Source organism: Nerophis lumbriciformis, linkage group LG30 (genome assembly GCF_033978685.3).
Source record: "Nerophis lumbriciformis linkage group LG30, RoL_Nlum_v2.1, whole genome shotgun sequence".
Lineage (NCBI taxonomy): Eukaryota > Metazoa > Chordata > Actinopteri > Syngnathiformes > Syngnathidae > Nerophis > Nerophis lumbriciformis.
The window spans coordinates 12,402,864-12,426,050 of NC_084577.2; the positions used below are offsets into that span (position 1 = coordinate 12,402,864).

A 23,187-nucleotide genomic window follows, 5' to 3' on the forward strand; every position below is an offset into this window, starting at 1 on the left:
GGTTCTCTACAATCTAAAACTGGAAAAACTTAGGTTTTCGCTAAAAGGCTCGGCTCAAGCATTTGAAAGCTCATGGAGTCCTTTTTTGCTGTATGTCAACTCTCTTGACCTATGCCCAGACGCAGATGAGGAATAATCTCCCTTTTATTTATTAGTATTATTTTATTCTATTTTTTATTTTATTATATATTATTATTATTATTACATTTTTATTTTTATTTTATTATTATTATTATATATGTTTTATATATCTGTCTGTCTCTGGCCTCGTGTGTGTGTGTGTGTGTGAGAATGTGTCTGTCTTTGTTGTCTTACTTGTTATATAATTGTGCCATTTGTCCCTCATTGGTGGGACCTGAGTGGGTGGTTTGGGTTTTAAGGGAAAGGGTGTGAATCATTTACTGACTTTAAAATTGTACTGTTTCGACTTGCACTTTTTTCTGTCTATTTGAAAATGCCAATAAAAAAAGTTGGAAAAAAAAAATTATTGCAAATTTAAAGGGGCTCTTTTATGCAAAACCAACTTTTCTAACCTATTGGTACCTGCTGTTATGTACTTGGGATCTGCATTAGTCCCAAAAATTTAAAATCAAATAGATGCATTAACATAAAACATCTTGCCTTCCTTCATACTTCCGACAAACAAGCCTTTTGGAGTTTGCCCTGTCCTGTGACATATTTCGCACCGATGACATCACCGGATTACCCTTATTTTGTATAAATGTACTCAAAGGCCTTTACGTAGTCCGCCATTGTAGTTTGAGTCCGACGCTTTTTGGCTACTTCTTTTTCTTTATCCTCTTGTTTTGGGGCAGACTGGCTCGTACATGCACATGCATCCTCCGCTGTTGCCATTTGTAATACAAAGTACCATATAGTTTAAACTTATATCCAGTACACTCGCTACACTGTAAAAAAAAAAAAAAGTTGCGAAAACGCAAATTTTCAAGTTAACCTGATGCATTAAGATTTTTGCGTTTTCTCAACTTTTGACTACTATTGTAAAAATGCATGGAAGTGAAAATCAAGTGAAAATCAACTTGGTCCAAAGTTGAGAAAACGCAAAAATCTTGTTGTATAATGTTAACTTGAAAATTTGCGTTTTCTCAACTTTTTTTTTTTTTAAGTATATGGAAACGCTAAAAATTAAAACAAAGAATAGAATAGAATAAAATAGAATAGAATGGACTTTATTGTCATTATATTTGCATATAACGAGATAAAGGACTCCAACTTAAGGTGCGGTAGTGGGAACAAATATGGGGTAAAAATAAATTAAACAAGAGGTAATAAAGAAAAAAAAACAACAACAACTAACAATTGAAATAAACAGACTACTATCCAATAAAAATAATAAGCAATCCTGTACAATATACAAAACACTATAGAAATACAAAATACTGTACAATATACAGTACAAGACAAGAGTACTGGAGTATTGCACTCAAAGGGTAATATTGCACAGTAGGGTAGTAGGGTAGGATATTGTATAGGGGTGAATTATTATTATAAGTTAGAGTTCAAGATGGTGACAGCTCTGGGAAAGAAGCTGTCTCTGAGCCTGTTTGTTCTGGCTCTGATGGACCTGTAACGCCTGCCCGATGGTAGCAGGTCGAACAGGTGGAAGCCAGGGTGTGTGCTGTCCTTAGTGATGCTTTTTGCTCTGTTGAGACAGCGGGAGTTACATGTGTAAATCCTTCAGGGAGGGGAGGGGGCAGCCGATGATTTTTTGTGACGACTTTATGACCCTCTGAATCGCCTGTTTGTCTGCTTCAGTGCAGCTGGCGTACCACACTGTTATGCAGTACGTCAGCAGGCTCTCGACAGCCGAGCGATAGAAGGTCACCCTCAGCTGCCTCTCCAGTCTGTTCTTCCTCAGCACCCTCAGGAAATGGAGTCTCCGCTGGGCCTTCCGGATGACCGCAATTGTATTTTGGGTCTAGGAGAGGTCAGCAGATATGAGGGTGCCGAAGAACTTGAAGGAGCTGACTCGCTCCACCTCCTCGCCGTTGATGTAGAGGGGGGCGGGGTCGGCAGTGTTTTTCCTGAAATCAAAGATGAGTTCCTTGGTTTTTGTGGTGTTCAGTGCCAGATTATTCACTGAACACCACGCTGATAGCTTCAGGACCTCATCTCTGTATGCAGACTCATCCCCCCCTGTAATGGGACCTACCACCGTTGTGTCATCGAATGGCAGGGAGAAGACGCGCAGCGGAGGCCCGTAAATAAGACTGCCAACAATACGGCACACTAAGAAGTGATCGTCAGAAAGCGGCTTGACGATGGTTTGTAAAACATAATCTATGCACATTTTTGAACTCCTTTGAGTAAACAAAAGCAAAAATTCTCAGCACATTCTACAGAGGCACTATAGAGAGCCTGCTGACCAACAGCATCTCTGTCTGGACTGGAGCCTGCAATGCCTCCGACTGGAAGTCTCTCCAGAGAGTGGTGAGGACGGCGGAAAAGATCATCAGGACTCCTCTTCCTCCTATCCAGGAGATCGCAAAAAGCCGCTGCCTGACCAGGGCTCAGAAAATCTGCAAAGACTCCTCCCACCCCCACCAAGGACTGTTTTCACTGCTGGACTCTAGAAAGAGGTTCCGCAGCCTCCGAAGCAGAACCTCCAGGTTCTGTAACAGCTTCTTCCCTCAGGCCGTAAGACTCTTGAACGCATCATAATTAAATTATCCCCTCAACTACCCCCAAAATGGATTAAATCGCTGGAATAAAAAAGACAATATAACATACATCCATAAAAGTGGAGGCATGTGAAAAAGTGCAATATATTTATCTGTACAGTAATCTATTTATTTATTTATTTTTATTTATATATATTTATTTATTTTATATATATGTTATATATTTAATTTATACATATTTATTTATTTATATATGCACCTTATTGCTTTTTTATCCTGCCCTACCATGAGCTTATGTAACGAAATTTCGTTCTTATCTGTGCTGTAAAGTTCAAATTTGAATGACAATAAAAAGGAAGTCTAAGTCTAAGTCTAAGTCTAAAAATGACTATTTGTTGAACAACTTTTTTCCTGAGTTATATAACAATACAATACATTAATTTGGAAATAATGAAATGAAAACAATTGTTAAAATAGACAAAGGATAACTAAATATCGACGTCATTACCCAGTTGGTGTTGGCCCGATACTAATACCGCCCTTGGTATCGATGCCATCGACATTGACTCGCTCCGCTTATCCCTGACTTGCTAGCGGATGATGTCCTATCACTTATCTCCTCTGTAGGTCATGTACTTTTTTTTAAAAAGTAGTGTTTTTCTTTTTTCAAAAAGCATTTGAAAGGTGACGTCGTGCTTGTAAGTGAACTGACGACCGCCGGACCATTTCGAAACACGACCGAGTTAGCATTAGCCGGGTTGAAATCGTTCTAATTTATTTTACGGCGTTCGTTGTTAAGACAATGCAATAATAAAACTGCCATTGCGCCGAGTTGTACCTCTCATACCCCGATGTGATGTTTTATGAATTATACCAGTATTCCTCCGAAAGGTTTGAATGAAACAAGTTCACTTGCGGTGACGTGCGTGACGGCGTACGTGACGAAAATGCTTTTTACATCAGAACGTTGTGTTTACCATAATCCAACCCTGGTACAAATCGCTGTTTGCTTCTAATATCTGGCCTTCTCAGATATACTGTGCCTGTATAAGTCAAAGTCATTCCTATTTAATGTTTACCTTTTTCACACAGTATAATCATTTTTTAACTTAAGCCATGGTAAAAGGCATGGAGAGTCCAGAGGAGTCCAGTGAAACGTCGGACCTCTCTGAAGAAGGTACTGTACATTGTGGTCTGGGATGGGATATGATGATTTGTCAAACAAGGATCCTAAAATATATTGTAATTATTGACGAAATTCGGACTGCATGGACCACCCACAACTTTATATATGCAGACATAGTTTCTGCTGCAATACAGCGCACTTGAGAGCGGTGGTGTGTGGGTGCATACAACTTAATTTAATAACAATTTCAATGTTGATGATGTGCATTTTTTAGGAAAAAAGAATGACAGTTATGGCAAGCAAAAAAATTGTCATGTAATGTGTTTTCTGTAAGATACACATTGAGGCTCTAAAGCAGGGGTCCCCAAACTTTTTGACTTGGGGGCCGCATTGGGTTAAAACAATTTGGCCGGGGGCCACATATATATATATATATATATATATACATACCGTATTTTTCGGACTATAAGTCGCAGTTTTTTTCATAGTTTGGCCGGGCTCCAGTGCGACTTATATGTTTTTTTCCTTTTTTACTATGCATTTTCGGCAGGTGCGACTTATACTCCGGTGCGACTTATACTCAGAAAAATACGGTACATACATATATATATATTAGATATTAATAAGAGATATATATTTTATATATATATATATATATATATATATATATATATATATATATATATATATATTAGACATATATAGCGCACTGTCCGCGCGCTCGATGATGTCACGTTATCGATGAAAAAATGCATTTTTAGACAATATGATTTGCCTGAGCGGCTAGGAGACACCGTGAGTAGCAAGCGGTACAAAGTGGATAAGAAAAGACAGAAAAAAAAATATATATATACATATATATACTGTATTTTTATTTATTTATTTATTTATTATTTTTTTATACTTCCCGCGGCCCTGATTTTGGATGCTGGCGGGCCGGATCCGGCTCGCGGGCCGTAGTTTGGGGACCACTGCTCTAAAGTGTGTTTTATTAGATTACTTGATTAATCGAAAAAACTAATCGATAGATTACTCGATTACTAATATAATCGATAGCTGCAGCCTTATAAAAAAAACATTGAAGACTGGGCTTATATCAATTAATCGAACGATAAATGAAAATCAACTTGATAAAATTGCCGGTATTGATAAATGGATATGTCTGAGTTTGTTTGTTGTCTTGTCTCGCTTTCAAAAAGGGGGCCAGAAGGTTCACTCTGTCTCAATCTGTTCACTCTCAGCACCTGACACCGTTTATTCAATACAATAATTAAATGACCAGAGTGAACCCTCTTGTCAGTCAGCCACAATCTTTGTCTTTGTGGGTGGGGACGGACCGCTAGCTTACACACACAGGATGTTAGAAACAGAGCAACTCACCAGTGAGAAGCACCGGTGGTAACAATTAGGAGGAAAAAAACGATGATTGCAAAGCCAAATGTTCGGTGTAGAACTATTTTGGCTTCAAACCGAATAAGCAAGAGGAGCCCATCAATACGGACAAACTTGTTGGAAAGTGATGTCATAGACAACAAAACTAGCCACCCGACTTAGTTTGAAAAAACTTCACTTCAACATGGTAACATTTTTGGTAACAGAGTTTTAGAGTAAATTTTATTTTTATGTTTCTTTACTTCGAATAACTGAATGTTCTTGACCTTGTTATTACGTTGGACGCCATCTTCATGCTTTTGTACAAGTTCTTTGTTGAATTAGATAATGTTTCTCACCTTGATCGAAAGTGCTGGTGGCACTTGCAGCAATTTTTGGCCCCATTGTGAATTATTTTGCAGTCATTCTTAAACATAAAAAAAGCATAATGACAGACTCACCAATGTGTGGGTTTCTTTGTTTGGGCGCGTTGGACTGGTTTGCAAAATGTTTAGTCGTAAAATAATCAAGAGGGTATACAAAAACCAGGGCAAAATTCTGCCAAAAAGTGGGGTGTACGAAAACCGATGTGCACTATAATGTTATATTGTTTGCAAACTTAGGGAATTTGTTTTTTAATTTTGTTGATTTTGTAGGGTCGCACGGGGGGAGCGGGTTAGCATGTTGGCCTCACAGTTTAAAGATTGAGGGTTAGAATCTTCGTCTGAGTATCTCTGGAGTTTTGGTTTTCGGCGTGGTTATAATCATGATCAACATAATAAGGGCAAAATCATGAACTAATTAAATCACCTTGAAAAATCTGAAGGTGAAAAGTATCGGTATCTGGAATACCGGCTTTGTATTTACTACGTATCGGAAAGATACTAAAATTTCCGCACATTCTCAATGCAATCATGCAGTTTTTTGTCACTTTTTTTTGTGACGCCACTAAGCAAAAAGTGCTAAAATTAATCAATATAATTTTTTTCCCACATCAGAGATCAGGGATTATGCACTGGAAATAGGAATTGATCCGGAGACAGAGCCGGAACTTATGTGGCTGGCGAAGGAGGCTAGGTTTGCCCGATTGCCTCCAGGATGGTTGGAGCGGTAAGTTGCTGTAAAAATGATCTCTGATCTTGCTGGTCATCATCAGTACTGTGTGATATTATTTTGAAAACAATATTCAGAAGAAAATCTAAACTGTAAGACTTTATTGAATATTGTAGCGGGATGTAGTAACAGAATGGTTGCAATACACATAGGACCTGATTTACGAAAGGTTTGCATGTACTAAAACACGTGCAAACTTGAGAGCACATGCAAAGCGGATCTACTAACCGTGTGCAAAGTGCATTGCGTTTGTTAAGTGAACAGAATAAAGGGTGCAATGCATTTTGCGTCTCTGTCTTCATTAATATGCAAAATATATGCTGATTTGCAAAACGCCCACAAACCTGGAGGAGAAAAAGCAAATACAGTATATTATTCTTTGTGATTTCTCAACACTCATCACTGTTTTACAAGCACTATTTAGCATTTTATTTAGCACCTATAAAAAATATGTGCAATCTGACACACGGCTGCAGAATCGGTGCTAGCACAGTACTCGCACCGCAAAGTCAGACGAGTTTTGTTTGTTTTTTAACTCTATTTTAAAGTCTAGAACTGACCAATCTAAGTCTATGAGCACTAACTGATGAAGCCTACTTGGATGAGCGGCGAAACGTCTTCCAAGACAAACCTAGCAGTCCAGTTGCGATCGATTGAATGCCCTGAGATGACAATGACCTGGATGAATGAGAACCTTCATAGACATTTATTTTAATGTTTGTTTATTAACAAGCCAAAACAACACAGAAGTCCCCTTTAGTACTTTCTCGAACGATCAGAAATCACAAAAATCCTTAACTTTAATGACCATAATGCGACAATAATAAAAGTTTTAAAAAGTCAAATTCACTTAGAGTACATTAACATTGACAAAGGAGCCTCTCACGCGAGGAAAGAAAAGGAGCAGGCAGAGGGGGAGTTAGTTGGGACGGAGCGGAAAGAGCGGCTGTGTGTGTGTGTGTGTGTGTGTGTGTGTGTGTGTGTGTGTGTGTGTGTGTGTGTGTGTGTGTGTGTGTGTGTGTGTGTGTGTGTGTGTGTGCGCGCGCGCGCGCTCTTGGAAGAGGCTCTGCTGAACGAAGTACCGGTAGTCTTTTCTTCCACTGTGAAATAAGTCCGCTTTGGCATCTCGTTCTCATCACAATTAAAAACTTGCTGTGGTATGAAGCCGGCTTACCCAATCTCTTCAATATGAGCAAATACAAAATGGCTTCCAAGGGGACACTGAATGAAGTTCGTACAACGGAAAGTTTGCAAGCGAGGTTCGTAAATGGAGGTTCCACTGTATATATCTGATTTATCGGTGTACTAATTGTGACACATTTATTGGGACACCTGCTGGTTATTTTATGGGGTTTGCGTGTGTTTGGGGCGTTGCTGCTAATACCTGCACTGACTGTGTACTCCTACAGCGAAGATGACAGTGGGAACACCACCTTTCACAACACCTACTTGCAGATAGCCTCAAATGTACACCCTTGCAAATTGCAATACCGCAAGCTGGTGGCACAGGAACGCGACCGCATTCAGCGCACGACTGCTGTTATATGCTCAGAAAGCACACAGGGCAGGAAAGAGAATGGGGAACCTATTCATGCAGTGGTGAGTGGCTTCAAAGTTTTAAATCATGATAGTTCTATCCTCTGCCAAACGTGTGTATTATAAATGTATGGTTCTTACGTTGTTAGGGTCTATTTGGCAGTGGGTTCTTGAGTATAATAGGCAACAGACATGAAGAAACAGCATCTCTGACACTCTTCAGCTTTGAGGATGAAGATGATGGTATTATCTCTGAAAAGGAGGTACAGTAACAACAGCCTTCTTCCGTCACTGCGACTTCTCCTAAGAGCGTACTTTCTCCTGTTCAGTTCAGAAGTATAGAAAAATGCAAGATGAAATATTTTGAACTGTGTGTCTACTGTTTTTCAGTCAATTCCTTGTTCTTCTAACAGTGACATTGAGAACATATCTATGAACCAGTGGGGTGAACAATACAAGGTAGATTTGCTTACTTACCAATCCCATCCATCATTGACTTCTCCTAGTGTCTTAACTCTCTGCTGATTTGTTTTTCAGTTCCCTTTCATGCAAGGGTTTATCTGATATGTTAACATTTAATTAAATTATGATAATGGTTTGTTTGTTTCGGACATGCTTTCCAAGTTACATTGCGGCAGAACTATTCAACTGAATTGTTTTGGGGGCCACATTTTCAGAAAGCTAAGAACTGGGGCCTGGACTTCTCCCTTCACTTTTTTTCTTAATTTGTATACACCTATAAAAATAGCCCTTTCTCTTTAGCAAGAGCGCTCTGATGTTGTAAATACCTACATCCAAAAAGCGTGTCTATATCTTGTATCCAGTCACGACTTTCGAACGGAAGTAAATAAAGTGGTGGTCAACCTAACCAACATAGCTACTGTGCAGCAAACAGCATGCAAAAAATTTAAGTACGCAAGGGGCCTAGATCTTACCGCTAAAAGCAAATACGAGCAAAAAAAGAAATTGGTATCGAGACTCCCGGATAAATCGTGCATCGTTTTTGCTCAGGTAAGGTTGTTTTTATGATTTAACTTTGCGTCTTGCGAGGACGCGACTTTGTAAACAAACTGCGAGTAGCACTCGATAGCCTTGATTCACTGTTATTATGTTAACCACACATGAAATTAATCGGTGACACCACTGAAGACTTGGCTGTTTGAGAAAGAAGATGCAGAAGTGATCACAGCTCACTGTAACTGCAGGTTTCGGCCATGTTGCCTTGTTTTTGTTGCAAAAGTTGTTATGAGTACACGTGGTTTTCCTGTCTTTATCAAAATATAACTACCGGTATAGATTTCAATGACGTCAGATGAATACAACCTAAATGATTGCGCCTGGATTAGGCCTCCGGGCATACTTGCCAACCCTCCCGGATTTTCCGGGAGACTCCCGAAATTCAGCACCTCTCCCGAAAACCTCCCGGGACAAATTTTCTCCCGAAAATCTCCCGAAATTCAGGCGGACCTAAGTGACGTGTCGACAGCCTGTTTTCACGTCCGCTTTCCCACAATATAAACCGCGTGCCTGCCCAATGACGTTATAACTGTAGAATGATCGAGGGCGAGTTCTTGGTTTCTTATGAGGGTTTATTGTTAGGCAGTTTCATTAACGTCCTCCCAACGCGGTAACAACACACAACAACAGCAGTCACGTTTTCGTCTACCGTAAAGCAGTTCGTCTGCCGTAAACAGAAATGTTGTGACACTCTTAAACAGGACAATACTGCCTTCTACTGTACATTCATATGTGACAATAACATCTAGGGCTTTTAGAGAGTGCAGTGCACAACTGCGCACACAACAAGGAGACGAAGCAGAATGCATCATCAGAGAGGGTGTTCAGCATGGTTAGAAAAATAGTGACAGAGAATAGAACAAGGATGGACAATTCAACCCTTAACTCAACAATGAGTAGATGAGTGTTGTGTGTGTATATGTGTAAATAAATGAACATTGAAATTCAAGTATTTCTCTTATATATATATATATATATATATAAAATAAAATTAAAAAAATATATATATACAGTATATAGCTAGAATTCACTGAAAGTCAAGTATTTCTTATATATATATATATATATATATATATATATGAAATACTTGACTTGGTGAATTCTAGCTGTAAATATACTCCTCCCCTCTTAACCACGCCGCCAACCACACCCCCGCCCCACCTCCGACCACCCCCCCCCACCCCCCACCCCCCGAAATCGGAGGTCTCAAGGTTGGCAAGTATGCCTCCGGGCTACCAGTTGAATAGCCCTGCATTAAAGAGGAACTGCACAATTTTGTGATTTTTTTCCTATCGTTGGCAATCATTATGACAGACATGACAACGGATCTATTTATTTTAATGCATTCTAAATCATAAATAAAAGTCTGCTTACAATGGAGCCAATGGGAGGTTTTCTATTCCGCTCATAAAACCCAATAAATAACCACCAAAAAAACGCCAACAATACTCTATTTACATTTTGTGACTTGAATAATAACCAAGTATTAATATTGTTATTAAAAGTGCTAACGCAGACAAACTATTTATAGCAGCGCTGTAATCACTAGCTTGTGTGGCTATGTTGACATTTTCAGCTGGTGAGCTGCTTCTTCGCCTCGGTGCTTGTGAAAGTTTATTCTAGATCATAAATCATGCCTCTCACCTTGATAGTGGAAGGATGAGGACATAATTCCGACAAGTTGGTAGACTTTGACAGCCAATTTAGACCCGGAAATGTCAAGAAAGACACAAAAAGACGCTTGGTTGCACCCCCCTTTTCCTTGCGATGATTATAAGTCATTCTTCATCTAAACGGGAATATAGATTCTATCAGTCGGCATCCTATTGAAGTAAGTGATGTTTTATTACGTTTGTAGGCTCTCATGAAGTCTGCAGTGAGTAGTAATCAGTGATGTTGTTCTCAAAAAACAAACAGTGGACGTTAATGTGCCGCGTATGCTTAAAATGAGCAAAATACGTAAATATTACATGTTATTATAAATGTGCCGTTTATTACATTACATATATACTTACAGTATGTATATAAAACCTTACTGGAGGTGTTTAGATGTTTACTTAAAGCGGCTATTTACAGGCAGAATAGAGTGACCAAAGGCTTTATTGTAAACTGACTTTTGATCGCATTTATTTGATATTTAAAATGCATTAAAAAAGAGACAAATATATGTGTTCTTGTCTTATATAAGGATTGTGAATGATTGACAAAATCCAAAAATGTACAGTTCCCCTTTCAGGAAAATACACATCACAAATTCCTGACCTGGAATGGAAATACAGTGGTACCTCGGTATTCGTTAGTCATGATTTAATCTAAAACGTCAGACAAAAACCGAACCGTACAAGAAGCAATATATTTTATTCACATTTGAAATAATGCAACTCCAATTACAGTAAGTAATTTTAAAAATCTTAACACAAAACACATTTCACAGAGAATAATAACACCTTTCACATTACTGATACGGTACTAATTCGGCCTATTCAACGGTAGCAATTTTCGGTACCTTTGTGCATGTTCATGTGGTAATGTTACTTTGTTTAATGATGACATCTCTTTTTTTGATTCAACCTTCAACACCGTGCGGATAATGATAATTGTGCAGTCCAGGTGTTTGATCCTTTTTTCTTACACTTCTTAATAGGGCGGCAACAATTAAAGCGGCTGTTTGTATGTAGCTCACAATTAAAAATATAACAAGAAAGCCATTAGTGGTTTAACAGAACACATTTTCTTTACAACTGTCTATATTTTTTACAATTACTAAGTTTATGTAATTAAAAATTTTACCGGCCCGGTTAAAATAATTGGTGTTTATGGCGATTACTTAACCTGTCTCGTCCACACATACGTAGGGAGTGCGTGCACACACACACACACAAAAGCAGTCCAAGACAAGCAACAATTTTCAGTCATGTTGTTTATGATAAATTATACATTCAATGACAACTAATGCTAGCCATCCAAAGGTAATTGTTATGTACGTAGTTACATCATTATGTACTACAAGCTGTAAGAGGGCGTTTTATATATATATATGCTGTGTAAAATACATGTACATTGAAAAGTGAGCGCCCTCGAGGCACATGTGTAAATGTTGCAAACAGTCCATTTAAACGATTATATCTATTAATGTAATTACAATAAAGTTTAGATTTATATTTTTTGCTTCACTTAATTGTTGAATGAGTGTAACTAGTAATTGATCAAATCCAGACCACAAGCAGCAGGGCGTTATATATAATTTTATATTAATGAATGCGCACATTCAATGTTTATGTATTTTTTGTATTAAGTGTATTAGCTTCAGCAACTAGTGTTTGGATCCCACCGTACGCAATATCTGAAGAGCATGGAAAAAAGCATTTCACTGTGGTGTACTCTTCATGTGACGAATAAACCTTGAACCTTGAACACATGTAAAAAGTGCGGTTACAATGTTGTTACAATGATGTTTATGGCAAGCAGAAAAACGTGTTTACTCCAACAATTTTCCTTCAAATATGTATTGAGGTTATACAGTGTGTTTTATCTGATTACTCGATTAATCAAACACACTAATCGATAGATTCCTCAATTACTAAAATAACCGATACTACTTCTGAGTCACGTGCAAGCATGCATTCATTTCAATTTGTCCTCAGTGAGTTGCTTGAGCCAGGAAGTAGTCTTTGCTATCAAGTTGAATGTACCAGTCTTGTTTTTTGTTTAGTCCTACAAAGTGGTTATACTGTTAAGTATTGTACTTATTCCACCAGCTGTTTGATTGTAACGCGCATTAGTTGTAGTTTTGATTACCATATTTGGAGGTGCTGAAACCGTCATGTAAATTTGCTAATGCTAATGCTAATCAGTAGCATATATACCACTTATTGAATGCAAATTAGCATTAAGCTAGCGCATCTTGAAAAATGGAGCTCTACTTTTAAGGGCTTTTTACTTGGCATGCTTACTTTGATGGCATAGAAAATTGCAGCATTACCTGCTATGAATATGCCTTGTAGCACCGCAATATGTAATAATGTTGCATTGTATAATACAATTTTATACTCATAATAAACACTTGTTTTTTAAATCTACCACATTCTGTTTTAAAATGACTGAATAATTAATTAAGGCATCAATTCCAGTGGTTTATCACATAATGCACCCAACTGTTACCTTATATTCAATGAAAGTCCAAAAAAATCAAAATCATACGAAAAGTGGGTCGTACGAAAACAGGTACCACTACGCAGTACTGTGATTATTGGTATGAATGTCACATTAGTGTTAATAGGATTTTATAGTGCACGTATTCAATGATTTCAATTAAATTTCAAAACTGAATTTCCTGCTCATCTGTGGAACCCCACCTATCTTGCAACCAGAATACGGTGATAGAGGCCCACGGACATATCCGTGGCACTGCAGCTGGCGGTGGCTTACGCGCCAAATGGTTCCATGATGGAGAGGAGTGTACCAAAACACCCACGGTTAGTGGCACACAATTGTATCAATAAATATCAGATACATTTATTTTCTGGCGGTGGCATGCTTAGGTTGCTTGTTTATCAACCTGCATTCCTTTGGAAGTATCTTATGATGTGTCATCATCAGTATGTGAATGAGCCATTACATTGCTTTCACAGCAATAGACCATCAGCCATTGCAAGCGCCAGTGAATGAGTGTTAAAAGAGGTTGTACAGTCAATTTGACCATTTACTGTGGGTTGAAATAAAGATTCTACATTGGTCACTAAATGTTATCTTTTCACACCCTTAATGTAATCATTCTTGCTTTGTTAGGGTCTCTTTTGCAGTGGATTCTTGAGTGTTTTAGGCAGTGGACAGGATGAAATTGCTTGTTCACCGTCCAGCTATTATGTTGACAATGACCACACATATGAAAAAGAGGTAACAATGCCAAAGGCGACACCTTTTTGATAGAGGTTTTGATATATATTTTTGTATTCACTCTTCTAAATGTGTTTTTTCTGCTACTGCATAAAAATTAGGATTCGGGAGGCAGTGAAGTATATATAATTCAGGATCAGAGCAGTGAATTTTCACAGCGACACGTAAGTGCACTAGATGGCCTGTCCTAAGGTTTGACTTGGACAACTAACTTTATTTAGTAGCGTTGATCATTTCTTTTCACACCCTTAAAGTTCTCAGTTGAGACACTAGGCAGTTCTGTGGACACTGACAGTCACCTGGAGGTATTTGTCAAAGAAGAACAAGGGTAAGATGAGACTGTTAAGCGGTTTCTTGGGTTTTCAATAAGGAGTGGTGTCCTACCTGAACCAATATGGTACCAATTCCCAGTACCTGAGAATCAATATTAATTTGTTTAATAATAAAATCTAATTTTTGTATTTAATATTTAACAGTAAGCTGATAATAACTGCTGTCCAGTTGTTGTATTTGGTTTTCTTACACTTCTGAGTCTAATTTCCAAGTATTATATAGTAGACCTTGCATGCAGTGGCAATTCCAAAACGTTATATGGCAGTAGTGTATAGGCTATGGCGTGTTGCCTAGTTAGGAAGAAGTCTTTGCCATTCAGCTGAAGGTCTAGTCTTTTGTTGCGCCCTAAAAATGTTTATACTGTAAGAAGTGTACTTACTACACCAGCTTTTTGATTGTAGCATGCGTCTTAGCTGCAGTTTTCATTATCAAATTTGGATGTGATGAAATTGCCATGTAAAATTGCTAATGCTAATCAGCATGTCAATCATTAGCATCAAGCTAACACATTTTGAGAAGTGGAGACTTACAGTACATTCCAGCATTTAATATCAAACATACATGCTTTATTAGCATTGAAATTTGCAACATTACCTAAAGGCTGAGTGCTGCTTGAGTGCTTGTTTTCCCGCTAATTGTTTGAGTTGGCCGAGTCTGCAACTGGACATGATGCTGCGTGTAATGAAGATCTCAACATATGGCACCATTTGATTTTACGTGAATAGATATCCGGTAGTATTGACAAAATTTGGTCATTGCCTGTCAAAGTACCAAATTCCGTACAAATCCCTTGTTCCAAATGGAATTCGTTTATTCTGTTGCCAATTCCTCTGCCACTTGCCCTGTCGGGGCTGGATCGGGTTCAGCATCCGAACTAACTAAGCAGAAAGCAACACCACTTAAGTTTACTATATATACAGTGGTACCTCAGTTTTCGTTCAAAAAGTCAGATGAAGACGGACTCATGTAAAAACCAAAGCAATTTGTCTCAGAAGAAATAATGCAAATCTAATTAATGTCTTACAGACAATCAAAAATAATAACAAAAAAACATTTTATAGACAATGAATAGTTTTATATCCTAAATACAAATAAATGCCGCATTAAATTGACAAATGAACAATTATTGAAGACTCTTTGTTGGTGTAGACAGCAATGAATGGAGAGTAAAGTTTCTCACAGACTCCAGCCTCAACGTGGAATGTTCGCGGTCATCAACGCTTCCATAGCCGAGCGCACCTCTGCGTTGCAGTTTCCTGTGAAACGTATGTGAAACACGACTTTACCTGCTGGCTTTTAAAAGCCGTGAACTAAAGAAACGGTTGGTGGTATGTATGGCCAATAAATGCCACAAGAGACAGTTTTTCCGGCGAGTATTGCTATGGTAAGATGTTGCAAGGAGTTCAACCAGGTACATTAACTATGTTGGAAATTGTCTCAGAGATGAGTTGTGGAAAACATTTCATTTAAACACTGGCTTTATTTTAATTTTATGATACGTGTTGGTGGCAAAAGCTGTCCGTGTCAGATTTATTGCGGGTGTATGAAAAATACATGCCGAACTGTGTTTTCTGTGACACATGTTCGTGGAGGAGGGTCAGTGCGGTCATAAATTTTGAGCTCCGTGCGCATAGGCCTGGCAAATGTCAGCTTTGAGCTGTGCGGACTGTATCGCAAAGAGACACTTTATTTTTTGCAATGACTCGCTTGATTTTTGTAGTGTTTTTCACTTTCACTTTCTCAGAGGCCTATTGGTTAGAGTGTCCGCCCTGAGATCGGTAGGTTGTGAGTTCAAACCCCTGCCGAGTAATACCAAAGACTATAAAAATGGGACCCATTACCTCCCTGCTTGGCACTCAGCATCAAGGGTTGGAATTGGGGGTTAAATCACCAAAATTATTCCTGGGCGCGGCTACCGCTACTGCTCACTGCTCCCCTCACCTCCCAGGGGGTGAACAAAGAGATGGGTCAAATGCAGAGGACACATTTCACCACACCTAGTGTGTGTGTGACAATCATTGGTACTTTAACTTAACTTTCTTTTTTTAAATGCTGGCACTTGCAACTTTCTTTGGCCACATTGTTTTTTTTTTGCAGTTGTATTTACTGGAAAAAATAACAGACGGAGTCATCAATGCTTAGAATCCTTCGTTTGGGGACTTAATTCCTTGGAATGGTAGGCAGGCAAACTGACTAGTTTGTTATGTCAAATGTTTGGCTGTACAAAAACCCGAGACGTTATATAAAATCACTTTTGTCGAAAACCAAATCGAGGTACCACTGGACTGAAAAAGATTTTGTCATAAAAGATCCATAAAAATACACCTCAAGTCAAAGTTGGTGTTGATCAAAGGGAAGGTTTTGGGGGGTACATTGGTTTTTGTAGAAAAAAATAAGTGCTCATGCCACTTGTCCCTTCAGTTTTGCTATATCCAAGGAAGACCTGTGCATTGAATAAGCGAGATGAGAATTTGACTCTTATATAGTTCTGAAATGTTGCATTAAGTTCAGGAGGCTTATTGGAGATGTGTCATGGTTCTTGTCACTGCCCATCGGATTCTGAAAAAACAGTTTGTGGGAAAATGGGATATGCTAGGCTAGATAGATTAACGTTTTGGTTGCAGAATGGGTGTTCATTTTGGGAGGACTGTGAAATGCTATTGAATGGTTGTTGCGGCAGAGTACCAATCCTAATAAGTGTAACAACTTCTTGGGGCATTCAATCAATCGGAACTGCACTGTTTAGTTTGTCCTAAAATATGGTTTGCCTCATCCGAACAGGCTTCATCAGTCCATGCTCTTTGGTCAGATCTCGATGTGACCAATCGAAGTCTATGAGCATGAAGTCTGCTCAGATGAGAGGCGAAACATCTTCTAATACAAACTGAACAGTCCAGTTGCGATCGATTGAATGCCCTGTCTATACAATGACCTGGATGAATGAGAACATCAATAGACTTGTGTAATAACCTTTGTACCTTACCTACCTAAAAATAACTTAACAATGGAATATCCTTTCTCAGAATAATATTTATTCTTATGTTGACTGAAACAACCTTGCTTGACTCACCATTTTTTAAAATACTTCTTACATCAGCCTCGATGAATTTGACAGACTTGGTGAAAAATGCCAACAGTCATCTAAATACGTCCAGACTCCTTTGTCGAGTTCTTTTAGACGTTCAGGAGCTAAAAAGGACAAGCAAGTAAAGAAGCCTAACAAGACGTCTGGTGTGAGTGGATGTTAAAGATTGCAGATCCAAAGCCATCGAAAAAGTGATGAAATATCAATGAAATTGTCTTTATCTTGTCAGGCTCTCTTTGTCAGTGGCTTCTTCAGTGTTATAGAACCTGGGGATGAAGAAGTAGGCTGTTTTACTCAGCCCAACTCTGATTATGCAGAAGGCATTGGCATCTGTGAAAAGGTATGGATACTGTAGCAACATCTACAGACAAATGTCAGGTTAAAATGCACTAATGTCTGCCCCTAGGCACTTAAATATTTACAATTTGTCTTACAGTAAGAGAAAATGTCTTCAATTAACATATTTACTAAAAGTTCACTAAAAGTTTAGTGACATTTCGAGAAAAACACGATAATAACTTTTTAATCAATTAAATAATGTCCAACCGTTAATGTTTTCTATAAAAGAACTGAAGAGCAAAATGTGTATCTTATGTGACTTATCATTGAGCAAAATTTGTGTTTTTATATTTTTTTGACCTGAAGCTATTGTCATTGAGCAAAATTTGTGTTTTTATATTTTTTTGACCTGAAGCTATTGTCAGAGAATTATACTACCTGTGACAGTGTGCCGGAGATGGATGTGAAAAAAGGAAAGGATAAGAAACCTGAGTTGACCAAAAGGTTTGTTGTTCTTGTCATGTTTTTAGAAATCCTCCATAATGTCTTCTTGTGTGATGCTTTTAATTTAAGGACTGATTCAGGGATTGAGTTATTTTGTTTGCACGTAAATAAACAAATAAAATAACTGCCTTGTGGTTTATCCTACTGTATTTACTTTTTTCTTATAATCACTGGACAACCTCGTCTAAATTCTTGTGTTTCTTTCTGTCACTTCTTCATGCAGCCAACACAGCCATGATATTGATGATACGTGGGACTCTGAGCAGGATAAAGAGGAAGAGGAAACTGTCAGACCAACAGGAGTGAGTGGCATATCAAATAAAGTATTAGCTGCTAATTTACATTTACAGCGGAACCTCGTTTTACGAACTTAATTGTTTTTTTAACAGGGTTCATAAATAGAAAAGTTTGTAAAGTGAAGCAAATTCTCTGTAAGCAACAATGTAAACATGAATAATTTGTTCCAGCCTCAACAAAAGTCCATATTTTAGTTCAGGTTTGTGCACTTGGAACACAACAAAGTGCTGTACAGTACTGTATATCAAACACACATATCAAGGAGGGGATGAATCATCCATCCATCCATTTTCTACCGCTTGTCCCTTACGGGGTTGCGGGGAATACTGGAGAACAGTCTCTTTATTAACAAGCCAAAACAATGACCAGCTGAACTGTCCTGTATGCGCTGCTCTGCCAACACATGCACACACACAGAAGTACCTTGGGTGCTCTCACAAATGATCAGAAATCGCAAAAATCCTTAATTTTAAAACTATATTGCTACAATAATAAAACATTTTTAAAAGTAAAATCCACTTACAGTACATCGGCAAAGGTGAAAAACAAGCAGACAGAGAAGGGTAGGTCGGGATCCACACAAGCATATTTGGCGCAATCTAAACCAAAAGCTTTGCAAATAGAGGGATTTGTAAATTGAGGTTCCACTGTAGTTACTGTTCAAAGGGTCAACCATATTTCTCAAGTTATCCCTTTAGACCAGGGGTGCTCAATACGTCGATCGCGATCTACCAGTCGATCGCGATCTACCAGTCGATCGCAAAGGTAGTATTGGTAGATCGCATTACATTATTTAAAAAAAAAAAAAAAAAAATTTTTTTTTTTTTTTTTTTTTTTGTGTGTCCTGTCCAGCTTCTCAGGCAAATCATATAGTTGATGTAGATGCCCATTTCGGCTGTTCAGATTTACTTTACAAAAGAGAAGTGTAGGATACTTCTCTTGTTGCCTTATTTGTATTTGACTTTATTAAATGTATTTATATTATCATTTAGTGCAGCCGGGCCAGAGCAGGAGGGGATAGAAAGAGAAAAAAAAGAAGACAGAGGGGGAAATTGTGGGGACAAGAGGGGGATTAGACAGAGAGACAAAAACAACAACAGCAAATAACAACAACAACAACAATAGAGCAACATCAGCAAATACGACATGTACAAATATGATGGTAAAAGTAATAGCAAATAAGCAGTTAGCGAAAAATAAAAAATAATACAGAAATGACAATGAGCATTATTACACTACAAATGGATCAATACAAATACCAATAGAAATAGCGCTATTGATAATGAACAATACCAATAATTTACCTTTATTATCAACAATACAGTTGTTTAAATGCAACAATACATATACGTAATGATAACTTGAGATACGAAAGAATGCAGAAAAATGAAAGGGGAGAAAGAGAAGCAACCTACATTAACCTTGTAGATTGTTATAGTTACAATAGGTTAAGCTTTATCAGTGTGCCGTGTGTTACACCCAGTTTACCCTAGGGCAGGGGTGCTCATTACGTCGATCGCGAGCTACCGGTCGATCTCGGAGGGTGTGTCAGTCGATCACCAGCCAGGCATTAAAAAATAGTCCTAAAAATGAGCGATCATAAATCTTCACAATGACGTCATTTTCGTCACTTGATTGACATTCACGGCACCCGAGGGTCTTCTGAGATGACACTGGCTGCTGCCAGCTCATTAAAATTACCGACTGGAAGGCGAGAAACACTTTATTTCAACAGACTCTGGCGCCGTACCTGTCGTCAAAACTCCAAAGACCGACTGCACAGTTGCACAGTTGCGCTAACAAAATAGGAGTCTCAGAAAGCTGGCGTGCACAAGCTAGCAAGCTACGGAGTTTGCCGACAATGTATTTCTTGTAAAGTGTATACAAAGGAGTACGAAAGCTGGACAAATAAGATGCCAAAAACCAACCACTTTCATGTGGTATTGGACAGAAAGGAGGACTTTTTTTCTCCTCCATTCGAAAATGCGGACCTTATCAGCACCACTGTCTGATTCCTATCAATGCAAGTCATCAGAATCAGGTAATACACCAACTTATATTCTTGTCTTCATGAAAGAAAGGAATCTATATGTGTTAAACATGCTTGTATTATCTTTAAACACCTTTAACTTATTAACAATATTAACTATATGTGTTAAACATGCTTGTATTATCTTTAAACACCTTTAACTTGTTAACAATATTAACTATATGTATTAAACATTCTTGTATTATCATTAAACACCTTTAATTTTTTAACAATTTTAACTCTGTGTTAAACATGCTTGTATTATCATTAAACACCTTTAACTTGTTAACAATATTAACTATATGTATTTAACATGCTTGTATTATCATTAAACACCTTTAATTTTTTAACAATATTAACTATATGAGTTAAACATGCTTGTATTATCTTTAAACACCTTTAATTTATTAACAATATTAACTATATGTGTTAAACATGCTTGCATTATCATTAAACACCTCTAACTTGTTAACAAAAACATATATTTCATAAATAAGTAAATATAAATTATATATATGAATGAGGTAGATCCCCACGACTTGATCAATTGAAAAGTAGCTCGCCTGCAGAAGAAGTGTGAGCACCCCTGCTTTAGACTATAGTGGTTTTTAGGGTTTTTATGTACTGTATGTGTTTTTTACATGTACATCGTACTTTAAACACGCGTTTATCTTGCTTTGGTTGGTTTCCTTTTTGTCAGCACAGCTTCAAGTATGTGACTTTACAGCTATTTTTTTATTTTGAAAATCAAACCAAAACGAAATCAGTCTAAGATAAGTAATAAAACCTTTTTAAAAGTAAAATCCACTTACAGTACATCGGCAAAGGTGAAAAACAAGCAGACAGAGAAGGGTAGGTCGGGTGTTCTTAGATTGGGATTGAATCCGTGCCCAAGCTTCCTAAAAATTATTGAATGTATCTTTTAAAAATGTACACTCTTTAAATATTTATCATGAAGTCATCGCTGCTATTTTATTTTAGACACAGTCAAAAATAAACTTAAAAAGCCTTTTATTGCTAAGCCGTTCACAACATTAGGTACACCTCCACAGTCGCTGATAGATTAGACAAGCTGCATTAAAAAAAGAGAGCAGTTTCTCTTCCCCGGTTGAGAGCTTGACTTAATGTCCAAATAAGGACTTCCAACTTGATGTGACATCACAACTGCAAAACCATGCGAAAAAAAGTATCCAAACTTAAAGCTTACGCCAAAATGCACAAACCTTATGATTTGATACTTTGCATTGTTTAACACAAGTATCCAACTTTGTAACAACATGTATAAGTCGGAAAAGACAATTTTCCTCATAGGTACCCTATAGTATAACATCTTTGATCATCCAGAGTAAAAGTTTAGGCGTCAGTTGTTAATTGACTCACCTTTCCCACCTCTTCCTCTGCAACGAAACGGCTGCTCACCTGTGGCTGCAATGACAATTATTAAACAGAAGAAGTCTGGATCTAAAGTCATAGAGAAGTTTCTTTAAACACAAAAATGATGACTTAAATGGTGAAGCTGTATTTTTGTTTGCACTTTAATTTTAATGACAGTTTAGTTGAGAAACATTTTCATTATTGATTTAGTTTATTTGTTTTGGCACAACATAATTGTATGTAAATATATTTTTGTCAGTTATTTATGAGTCCCTTCTTATGCAGTATATTTTGATTAGTGCTTATTTTTCCAATTCGCCACACTAAGCCAACGGTTTATAATGTGTTAAATGAATAAGATAATCTTTGTGATGATCACATGGTTTCATATCATTTGACAAGGTTGCAAACGATAAGTAGTTTAGATATGATTATTGAATACAATTCAAATCAAGAGTAAGGTTACTAATTCAGTGTTAATATTTCAGTGGGCCCCGGGCCTCTCTGTACTAGAAAAGTTGGGCCCCGAGGTCAAAAGGTTAAGAACCCCCATGTTTTTAAAAGGTGGCAATTGATAGTATCTGGGATCTCAGTTCAATTAAAACCTCAGTTTTGTTCTTGTTTTTTTGTTCTGAAGCTGCTGGCAAAGTTTCTGTACACCAACAAGTCTGATGGCTGGGACAGTCAGGAGGACGAGGATGCCAACACTGTCAAGAGGTTTGTTGCCATTCGCGTGTTCTTCGAAAGAAACACCCTGGACCTGATCTACTAAGATCCAAATACAGTACCATGCACTAAAACAGAATGTACAAACTATAAAATCTTGTGAAATTTTAGTGCCTGTGATCTACTAAGATTGATAACAAGTGCAAAAGTGGTGCAGAATACCCTATTTATTGCACATACTCTTGCTGTCACCATGGAAAAACTAATTTCCCTCCACATGACATCAATCATACGGTCCAACCTGTGGCGTTTCGTCATGTTGTTGAAGTCCAGCACACAACTAGAATATGTACCACCTTTTCTGGGCTATAATGAAGCGCTATCTAGGCAACAGTCTATTTTCAGCACGCTAGACATGCACTGTGGAAAGCGCTGGTGTTAAAGTGGAACTGCACTTTTTTTTTAAATTTTGCTTATCGTTCACAATCATTATGAGAGACAAGGACACGTCTTTTTTTTTTTTGAACGATAGGCAAACTTCCAAAAAAAGTGCAGTTCCCCTTTAAGATGGGGCATCTGCAATGATCCAGAGGCAACATTCCAAAACAAATGCAGTTCTCTTTTAGGATGGTGCATCTGGAATGATCCAATTACAAGAAAATGCATCTTGCAAGAAGTTTTTTCATATAGCACATAATATCTACCACTTTGAAAAACACCAATAAAATAAAAAATAAAAAAAACGCCAGCAGACACGAAATGTAATCAATTTAATTAGTTTTGAGCAGCCCCTTGAATCATCTAGCAGAAATAAAATGATAAAGTGTTCTGCTGAATAGACGATAGGTCTAATATTTAAATTTCCGACAGTCCAAATGTTGACACGCACGGACGGAATATTCTCTCTCTCAACCATCTG

At 37.8% G+C, this 23,187-nt stretch overlaps 1 protein-coding gene across 13 annotated transcripts in view; it reads left to right on the plus strand.

Moving 5' to 3' along the window:
• The first annotated feature begins 3,187 nt into the window (after positions 1–3,187).
• LOC133572676 (uncharacterized) overlaps positions 3,188–23,187 on the plus strand; it is a 73,223-nt gene continuing 53,223 nt past the window's right edge. For 8 of the 13 annotated variants that reach the window (XR_009810567.1, XM_061925551.1, XM_061925556.1 and 5 more), the window contains exons 1-14: positions 3,649–3,819; positions 6,138–6,249; positions 7,662–7,851; positions 7,938–8,051; positions 8,179–8,247; positions 13,176–13,280; positions 13,594–13,701; positions 13,803–13,865; positions 13,956–14,029; positions 17,132–17,267; positions 17,349–17,459; positions 17,814–17,902; positions 18,126–18,204; positions 22,240–22,319. Coding sequence is in view for 12 of the 13 variants with exons in the window: in XM_061925551.1 (XP_061781535.1) it covers positions 3,759–3,819; positions 6,138–6,249; positions 7,662–7,851; positions 7,938–8,051; positions 8,179–8,247; positions 13,176–13,280; positions 13,594–13,701; positions 13,803–13,865; positions 13,956–14,029; positions 17,132–17,267; positions 17,349–17,459; positions 17,814–17,902; positions 18,126–18,204; positions 22,240–22,319 (1,391 nt within the window). In the remaining variant the exon portion in view is untranslated. Of the gene's footprint in view, positions 3,266–3,648; positions 3,820–6,137; positions 6,250–7,661; positions 7,852–7,937; positions 8,052–8,176; positions 8,248–13,175; positions 13,281–13,593; positions 13,702–13,802; positions 13,866–13,955; positions 14,030–17,131; positions 17,268–17,348; positions 17,460–17,813; positions 17,903–18,125; positions 18,205–22,239; positions 22,320–23,187 lie in introns of those variants that run through there. The other 5 variants (XM_061925555.1, XM_061925553.1, XM_061925560.1 and 2 more) reach the window with 5 other exon arrangements.